We start from the raw sequence: 10000 nt of genomic DNA, 5'->3' as shown, positions 1-10000 counted from the left end.
AGAGGGAGAGGGGTTAGGGTAGAGGGGTGATGGGCCCCATGCAGAGTGGCGAGGGGTCAGGAAGAGGGCAGAGGGGTGATGGGCGGAGGGCAAAAGGGCAGGGGCTAGGGGGCCGAGGGCAACAGCAGGTCAATAGGTCAGTCAATCAAGGCACTGAATCAAATCAGCACTGAATCTCATCAGCATAACAAGACACCGGCAGCCGTCGCACGCCATCAGCTTACCACACCAGCCGCAGCATGGAAGCAGATTACAGTACTGTACCGTAGCCTACTGTACACTACAAGTTACATTGTGGCAATAATTTACAGTGCAGTACCAGTTACAATGCAACATGGCTCGCCTGCGGTGTTGCGTGCCAACAGTACATCAGCTACTGTATACAACATGTACACAATCAGTGACCTAAAGCTACTGGTGGAACAGATTTCATTATTGACATGCCACCTATTATCAGCCATTGTTGCCTTGCTGCCCCACTCATAAGCATACAGAGCATCAGCTACAGTCAATCATGCTAGTGTGTAGTATTGAGTAGTAATACATTTATAGACTGTCTGAAACAACTACGCATCTCTTCATCTGTTTAAGTGTGTGAATCGACTCTTTACAGTAATCCATGGTTACAAGGGAGGCGCTATTACTTTTTTGGTAACAGTTGCTAGTGTGAAATAATTAAAAGCGCTATGGCTAGCCTAACTGGAACGAGCAGACTGGATATTATTTGGGATCATGACACATTTGAAATATGCAGGGTTGGTGGGTGGGGTAAGGTGGATAGTCAAACAAAAAGCTTGCCATTTAGACATGCAATTCACATTCAGTAGTATATCATTTCCAAAGGCAGTATTGGCCAGTATATTTTTCTTTCAGGATCGAAAACGAATACATTAAGTTTGACCGCGATTTCAGGGTGTAGGCTGAAGACCAATCCCTCTGACAGAGGTCAGGGTTGGGTTGGGTTGAGTTGGCCTGCGTGTGTGTGTGTGTGTGTGTGTGTGTGTGTGTGTGTGTGTGTGTGTGTGTGTGTGTGTGTGTGTGTGTGTGTGTGTGTGTGTGTGTGTGTGTGTGTGTGTGTGTGTGTGTGTTTTCCTTCTGTCTGAGAAGAGGGAAGTCTCGGCAGGAAAGCCCGTCTATTGGCCCAATGCCACTGTTGAAGACAGAAACAACCTGCCTGACCTCTCTGCTGATACAGCCAGCCAGGCAGGCCAGAATAAAACATAAAAATATTACCGGTGGTCCGCTCTGTGTAGAAAGCTGAACTGTGGGTGAGACTAAACCTTTGCCCTTATGGTTCAAATTGCCACTGCACTGCCTTGGCCAATGATATGATCAATCAAACGACTGGTTTTCTGTTAGCCGTAGCCATCCAGCAAAGGTCAGGCAAAACATTATCAACAGTTGAATAGTGATACAAGCTAGACAGCATCTCATGTTAGGCTTTAGACTGTACAATGTTGTGCTATATGGCCAAATAATTTGGCCAAACCAATGTATGCAGTTCCTTGCTTGTACTGTACTTTCTGGTCCTTAGAGTTACACAAGGCCTGAAACACCCAGTCCACAAAGACCCAGAAAGGGTTTCCATTTGCCTCAATTTACTGTTTCGCCGGATTGAGCTTGAGAGCGAAAATATCCCTGGCCTTGCCTGACAGAGAAATAAAAATAAGGCATGATAAATGCTTGAAGTTGCGACTTCTTCAACTACAGTACAGTACTAAAGTGAATTTATATCCAGCCCTCCTTTCCGGCCAGTGATGTTTACTTTGCACCCTTTTATTCTGCCCTCTGCACAGCCAAATAAGAGTCCTGGGAACTAGTGCATGCCTGCATGCCTGTGTGTGTGTGTGTGTGTGTGTGTGTGTGTGTGTGTGTGTGTGTGTGTGTGTGTGTGTGTGTGTGTGTGTGTGCGTGTGCGTGTGCGCGCGTGCTTGTTTGCAAGCAGCACTCAAAACTCAAATATTAATGTGGGTATAATAGGCAATATCTCAGTGTGTGTGTGTGTGTGCGTGCGTGCGTGTGTGTCTGCAAAGCCCTTCTTCCAGTACAGTATGCGTGCTGCTTCTGTGGGATTCAGGATGGCGGGCAAGTGCAAGTGCATCTGCTGCTTGGCCAAGCAAATGCTCAGCAAGTCGTGACGCAAGCCAATGCAGGCCAAATATTTATAAACACCACAGACCTTCTCAGCCACTCCTCCCAGCTTTCCAGCCATGCAGCTCACACACACACACACACACACTCACACACACACACACACACACACCCGCACAGAAACACACACACACACACACACACACACACACACACACACACACACACACACACACACACACACACACACACACACACACACACACACACACACACACACACACACACACACACACACATACACACACACACAGACAGAAACACACACACACACACACACGCACAGAAACACACACACACACACACACACACGGTCTACTGCATGTTTAATATGCATGTTTAATGTGCATGTTAATGTATCTAATGCATGTGTACTGTATGTACTGTATGTGTGTGTGTGTGTGTGTGTGTGTGTGTGTGTGTGTGTGTCCATGTGTATGAGTATGGAGTATTGCATGCGATAGGGATTTACACCACATGCACTGAGTTCCTGACTGCGTGGGTTGCTGGCATGGCAATGGCGACAATAATGCAGTGGCTGCTCTGGCTGCTTGTTGAGTGTGTGTGTGTGTGTGTGTGTGTGTGTGTGTGTGTGTGTGTGTGTGTGTGTGTGTGTGTGTGTGTGTGTGTGTGTGTGTGTGTGTGTGTGTGTGTGTGTGTGTGAGGCATGAGAAGCAGCAGCTGCCTTGTTATGTAGCCAATTAAAGGACCGCGTGGCATCCGCAACTTTGATTCCCTGCCCTGCCCTACCGCCCCAGCACTTTAAAGACAGCCCGTAGGCAACGCACACACACACACACACGCACACGCACACGCACACGCACACACAAACAGTGCACACACGCACGCACTACTGTTAAGTGTTAAGAGAGCCTATATTATGCCTTGAGGACTACCCACATTAAGACACACTCATGTGCATGCAAGAAAGAAAGACAGAGAGAAAGAGAGCGAGAGACAGAGAGAGAGAGTGAGAGCGAGCGAGCGAGCGAGCGAGCGAGAGAGAGAGAGAGAGAGAGAGAGAGAGAGAGAGAGAGAGAGAGAGAGAGAGAGAGAGAGAGAGAGAGAGAGAGAGAGAGAGAGAAAGAGAGAGTGTATGTTTGTGCACAACGAGTCAAACAAGGCCCATTATCTCAAACTTGTGCAGCCACATGCATTGACTTACAAATGAACAAACAAATAAAAATTTACGTAAGTGGCTAAACAAGCACATGCAGTACATTACCAAAACACATGCATGTGTTTGTGTGAGAGAACAGTAAGCTTTTAGTGGTGACTTTCTAGAGAAGACCCATTAAAAGCTGAAGAGCACAGGCTTAATGCCAGCAGTTGTATTGCAGATACTGTACACCCTTGACAGGGATGTGTGTGTGTGTGTGTGTGTGTGTGTGTGTGTGTGTGTGTGTGTGTGTGTGTGTGTGTGTGTGTGTGTGTGTGTGTGTGTGTGTGTATGTGTGAGTGTGTGTGTGTGTGTGTGTGTGTGTGTGTGAGAGAGAGAGAGAGAGAGAGAGAGAGAGAGAGAGAGAGAGAGAGAGACTGTGTGTGTGTGCGTGCGCGCGCGCTACTACTTGTGCTTCTCACTCACTGACTGCTCTACTACAAGCTAACAGATGGTTTCATTCACACTACATCGGTTTCCTGGCAGGGCAGCAAGCGAGCTCGCTGCCACTCCACACAGTGCAATCCTGATCTGGAACTTGCATTACAGTACTTTGCATGCTTGAGAATAGACAACTGCACTTTGTGAGTACTGCTGTACGGAATGCATGGCTGTGCTTCGAGACAAAAACCAAACTGTGTGTGCTTGTGTATGGACGGTAAGGCAAAACAAAGGCTGTACGTGAGAAAGCTTACAGCTGATAGTGCACAATTTCTCAAATTCGTACAGTAAATGGACCTATTTCAGTCACTGCCAACTGCGCCCCACGTGTGTGCATATACACGCACGCACACACACACACACGCACACGCACACGCACACGCACACTCACACGCACACGCACACGCACACTCACACGCACACACGCACACATACACCCCATCCGGCTCCAAGCTTTCACATGGAGGGCGGGCAATTACCCAGGCCTGGTGTCTAAGTGCTTAATTGCAGGCAGCGGTGGCGGTTAGTGCTCTCTTCCTGAGTGGCGTCTTGCTGGGTTTATGGTGCGAAAATGGGCTGCGTATACAGTCGTATACACCAGCCGGCCCCCGACCGACAGCCCCCTGTTAAATTAAACGGGACACTTGCGCTCTCAAGAAAAAAAGCAAAAAGCACTATGTGCCTTAGTGAAACGCCTTAGGTGCCATTTTGTGTGTGTGTGATTTTTTTCCCTTTCTACCTGCCTGTAACTCTGACATTGGGCGTGGCTAGAGCAGGGTTTATTGCCTGGCCCCACAAACCACATGATGCACAAGGGTATGATCAGTCCACACCAAAGAGACTTGCTTAGCCCCAGAAAGCAGCATAGACTATACATCATGCACACGGTGCATAGGGGTGAATGAGCTTAGCCAGCCACACAAACCATACAGTATCGGGTGCACTCACACACAGCGTACGGCTTAGCCTGGCCTAGGTCCACAGCCACAATGTTCATAGGGATGGACTCAGGTGTAGAGGGTTGGAACTGACAAACCACATGCAGTCCACGGGGGAATAAACTGTAGAGGGCAGGGAGGGGGAGGGAGTGAGGGGCGTGCATGGTCTGGCTAAGCCCGCAAACAAAACCAACACAGCATGGTCTGTGTTCTGCAAGCACACCTTGCAGGGGTGTGTGGACTGGCTCACAGGTGATAGGGTTGGATCCACAAACCACATAGAGCATGGTGCACAGGGGTGTAAAAGGAGACCAAGAGAGGGTTGGAGAGGGGTAAATGGTCTAGCCATGACCACAACAAACAAACGCACATCCACAGAGCATGGTCTGTGGTTTGCAAACACAACTTGCAGGGCTTGCAGGTGTGTTGCTGCTGTTGTGTGGCCCGGCTCTGAGGCTCCGGTTCCGGTTCTGGTTCCAGTTCCGGTTCCAGTTCTCCACGTACCTTCGAAGGCTCGGGCGGCGTCGACCAGGTGCGACCAGTCCATGTCGGAGGCCGTGTCGGGCAGGGGCATGAGCCCGGGGTCGCTGAACTTGGCCCGGTCCGCCAGGGAGCCGTCAGAGTACCAGAACTCATCTGCAGGGAGACCGACAGAGAGGTCAGACTCGGGGGGGCAAGGGGCAAGAGCGGAGGGCAAGAGGGGAGTCTATCACTTTATCTTCATATTATATCATTATACTACAGTAGTAGTAGAGTAGGGGAAAGTAGGGAAGAGGTACTTATTATTAGGGTAGAGATAGGTTAGGGAGATACTTATTAGTATGAGAGATACTTATAGATTATTATAACAAGATTTAATCCAGAAAAAAATTAAGTAATCATGTGATTGTCTTCGGCTTCAGGTCCTCCTTTGAAGGCCGACTTGGAGGTCTGGAGGGCACTGAAGGGGGGAGCTCACTGTCGCTTGACAGACCATTCTAGAATCAAGGCTTGAACATTCCATTCCATTCGCTGCCAAAACTACTATTCTTGGGAATGTTACGGTATAAACCGACAGATACCCCTGTGGGAACAGCTCTGACACTAATGATTTATCTCTCTTTAAACTGCACTGTGCTGTACATCTATGACCTATACTGTAGAGAATACAGCAGAGCTCCAGCAGTTTTTCTACAGTAGTGTGCTGTGATGCTGCTGGGGCTTCTGTCCCAGTACTGATGGGACCAATTAATGAATATTGTAATTTCATGCTGCAATGTCACTGACAGTGCTACTCATTGAAAGGGCAAACAGGAGAAGAAAAAAAAACTAGCTAGTGGGGAGAGTGTGAACCTGATCAGAATTAAAGTGTGTACAAGGCATTCTTGACACTTCAGTTACCCCGGCACCCAGGAGAAATCACTGCAGAGCTTCAATAAATTACAAAATGTTGCACACGTCAATTTAAAAACCCCTCTCTCTTGTCCCATGGGACACACTGTGTGGATATGGGTGACTGTGTGTGTCAGTGTGTATGTGTGTGTTGTTACAGTCTCTATTCTTGCCTACCTCAGCAAAGAGAAAAGAAGTGCACTGTTCAACCTTCAGCCTGCTCAGCATTGAACCTAAAATGCGTCTTGTACTTCTATAATATGTATCACTGACTTATATACAGTAAGTCAGTGATATGTACATTATCTGTATTTTATATTATATCATCTGCTATCTGTTATATTAGAGCTCATAATGTGACTGCTTCAATACACAAGTTCAGTGTAACAGTTCAGCTCCTCCATGTGAACATGTACTTACTATCTTTACTTCATCTGGTGTGTTCATATGCTTTTATAAAGCACTCTGAACTGTGTTTGTGCATGAAATGTGTGATATAAATAAATGGGGCCTTGCCTTGTCTTATTCCATTAGCCTATAAGCCTCTTAGATACTGCTGTACTATAAAATGCTGCAAGTGATTTAATCAGCTCTGAGTCATTAAAGCATGAAACACAAAAGTCATGTCATCAGCAGACCTCCAGTACTTTTATTCCCGGGGAGTAAACACAAATGTGATTATTTCTAAAATGGCTTCAAACAGTTTTAATTAAACGTGTTAAATAGAATAAATACACAAGTCGTGTGACCCTGGAACCACGTTTTACAACCTGCCAGTGCAAACGCAGTCAACCTAATATATTTGGAAAAAATTAAATGCTCGAGCTGTGTTGGTAACTACCATACAAATGCTGCAATATAATCTGTGTGGGTGTAATGTGACGAGATGTAATGTTTTTACCCATGTGTGATTGATTGTGTGTGTGTGTACATCTGACACAGAGTAATCAAAACTGAACGTCAGCCATGGCTGGATTGGCCCTAAGGCATACAGGGCATTTGCCCGGTGGACCGTTGAGGATTTTGGCCTGGTCCTCCCCTCAATGTAATGTATTTTATGTTTTTTATTGTGTAATTTTATCTCTTCATCCATATTAATTTGTTCTGTTTTGTCTGTGTCCTGTCTGTAAATGTAAATGTAATGTGTGCTGCCGCCTTGGCCAGGGCTCACTTGTAAAAGAGAATTTTATTCTCAATGCGATTTTATTTCCTTGGTTAAATAAAGGTAAAATGTACCCATCTGCCTCTGCACTGCTGAACAGCTGGACACCGTAAGAGCTTTTTAAGTGAGCACACGGGGAGCCCAGACTGACGTTTTGGGAGTACAGGGCTTTGTTACACCATCAACCCCTCATCTCCCACCTCCACCTCCACGCCTCATCCATTGGTCAGTTTACTGCCCCCAGACCGAGCTCGAGACAGACCCAGATTGGGCAGCTTTTCTTGGGCTTGGGGAAGGTAAGAAAGGCCAGCCAGAGGGAGAGATGCAAGGTGGCTACAGAGAGTGGAGAGAGTGAGAGAGAGAGAGGAGAGAGAGAGAGAGAGAGAGAGAGAGAGAGAGAGAGAGAGAGAGAGAGAGAGAGAGAGAGATGCAGGCGGGTACGTAGAGCAGAGAGAGGGGAAAGAATCGGCTCTCATCCGCACTGTCATCAGCAATCAACCTTCCATCAACGATGATGGGAGAGAGAGAGAGAGAGAGAGAGAGAGAGAGAGAGAGAGAGAGAGAGAGAGAGAGAGAGAGAGAGAGAGAGAGAGAGAGAGAGAGAGAGATAGAGAGAGAGATGTGGAGGGTAGCTTTTGGCATTTATCCGCTCCCTTTTACACAGCTCACAGGCTCGGCACAAAACTCAGGACAGTTAGACAGGTGAGATGCAAGGACATTTCAGCAGAAAATGGAGCAAGTGAAGAAGGGGGGAAAGAAGAAAAGAGAAAAAGGTCACGAATCTCTCTCCTGAAATACAGCGTACCACTGCACTTACTCAGAATCCAGCTTTTAAAGACAAGCAGCCCATCTCTATTCAACACGACTTTCCCATCATGTTAAGGGTCTGCCCTGATGTAGAACATCACGCTGATGTCTGCAATTTAGCAATCACCTTTACCACCATCACACAAGCAGGAATGAACTCTAAAGCGACATAGGGCGGAGATGTACTCAGACTGACAAGACATTTGACGTTGTAACATCATATGCTATACTACACCTCGTGCCAAAAGATGTATGAATGTTAGCTAAGCACACCTACTGCAGGTACTAATGTGCTATGCTATATAAACCAAATGCCTTAACCTGACTGTGACTACCTGAGATGCAACATCTAAGAACATGTCTACAATTTGTTAGGTGATGGTGAAGGTGACAACCAAATTGTAGACATCTTGCTAAATATTGGACAGCAAGGGGATTCTAGCCAAAATAAGTTAAAATGAACTCAGATGTGACACATGATAGAAACACATTTTATTTTGTAACCACATACTGTATCATGCCATGCCACATACTGAATGCCTCAACCAGGCTGGAAAAGCCTTATGATCCAACTTCAAAAAACATTTTCAAACATTTTTCATAAGATCTGGGACCAATTTGTAAAGACACAGCTGCTGGTACCCAAATCAACTAAATGAAAGTGAGTGGAACACAGCAGGTTGGGGCTATATGGTGAAGGCAGAGTGACACCAGGAAGAGAGGGGTGTGTTATCTCATTTGCCTGTCTGTACTGGTCTCCCCCCCGCCCCCCGTTGTCTCATCCATATTTATGCTGCTCCACCGGTGAACCGGGTCGGCTGTGACAGGTGTCTTCTTCGCCAGGAGGACACTCGCTCAGGTGGGCGACAAACTGTTTCCTGTGCAGCTTTTAATTAACGGCGTGGCCAAGCGAAGAGCGAAGCCCGGAGAACAGAGCCACCGTCGAGCCATGGTGGAGGCGGCTGAGCATGCCGTTTGTCACCAGTGACGCGAGCAAGCAAGAGAAACGAACGAGTGCATCAGTGACCAAAGAGGAAAAGAGAGGGAGTGAGGAAGGAAAAGAGAGAGAGAGAGAGCAAAGGAGAAAGAGAGGGAGCAAGGAAGCAAGAGAGTGAATGAGAGAGGGAGGGAGCAAGGAAGCTAGTGAGAGTGAGTGAGCAAGCGAGCGAGAGAAGTAAGTGCTTCCTCCCAGGGAGAGGCTCTGCCAAGCAGGCAGGCAGGTAGATTGGACCAGTGGGTTGAGATGAGACGGTAGCTAGGTAATTATTCCGTAAATAGAACACCAGCAGAAGGACACATGCGCAAGAGGCCACGTGGCCTTTCCCTCTTCAACCGGTGTAGCATTTACTGTGCTCATTCCGATTGAATATACATACATTAATGCAAATTACATGGTACTGTGGTCTCTGAGGAAATGAAAAATGATAGAACCAGGAAACAACTTTTTCACATCCAGATGACAAATTGCATGAAGACCTAAATACGGTGCCATGTGAAGCAACTTAATGCAAAATATGATGCAATCTATGAATCTATCCAGCACAGGTCTACATCAAGTGGACCCAGGCCATTCAGCTTGAAGTACAGACAGATGAGGCAGTAATTGTGAAGAGTCAACTAGCTAACCATCAATCATTGCACTATGTAAATTGGACAAGAAGCTGAATTCATATGTGGATTTACAGTAAATGAGGTCTCAAACCTGGTTATAGACTGAAGGTCCCTTTGGAGAATTCAAACTCTCTTGCCAACTTGCATTGTTGCATCAAAATGTATTCTTTATGCTGCAGTATGATGCGAGCTTAATGTGAGAATTCACGGAGGCATGTATGAAATTCCACAGTCACCAGTTTTAAACCTGCCATCCATTAAATTCCATTCCCCAGTTTTCCTTATCTTAAAGCTTGTTCTGCAATGGTCCTCCTGTGTCAAAGATGTGCTTAGAGTACACCTCTGTTAGCCTAGCCAGTG

At 46.7% G+C, this 10000-nt stretch overlaps 1 protein-coding gene across 1 annotated transcript in view; it reads right to left on the bottom strand.

The window, feature by feature from the left end:
- LOC134441327 (signal-induced proliferation-associated 1-like protein 2) overlaps positions 1-10000 on the bottom strand; it is a 202163-nt gene that overhangs the window by 3787 nt on the left and 188376 nt on the right. The window contains exon 21 of the mRNA XM_063191596.1: positions 5194-5325. Within this exon, the coding sequence (XP_063047666.1) occupies positions 5194-5325 (132 nt within the window). The remainder of the gene's footprint in view (positions 1-5193; positions 5326-10000) is intronic.

This window comes from Engraulis encrasicolus, chromosome 24 (assembly GCF_034702125.1).
Source record: "Engraulis encrasicolus isolate BLACKSEA-1 chromosome 24, IST_EnEncr_1.0, whole genome shotgun sequence".
Classification (NCBI taxonomy): domain Eukaryota; kingdom Metazoa; phylum Chordata; class Actinopteri; order Clupeiformes; family Engraulidae; genus Engraulis; species Engraulis encrasicolus.
The sequence above is the reverse complement of the archived record's forward strand: the minus strand, read 5'-3'. Positions and strand labels throughout refer to the sequence as shown.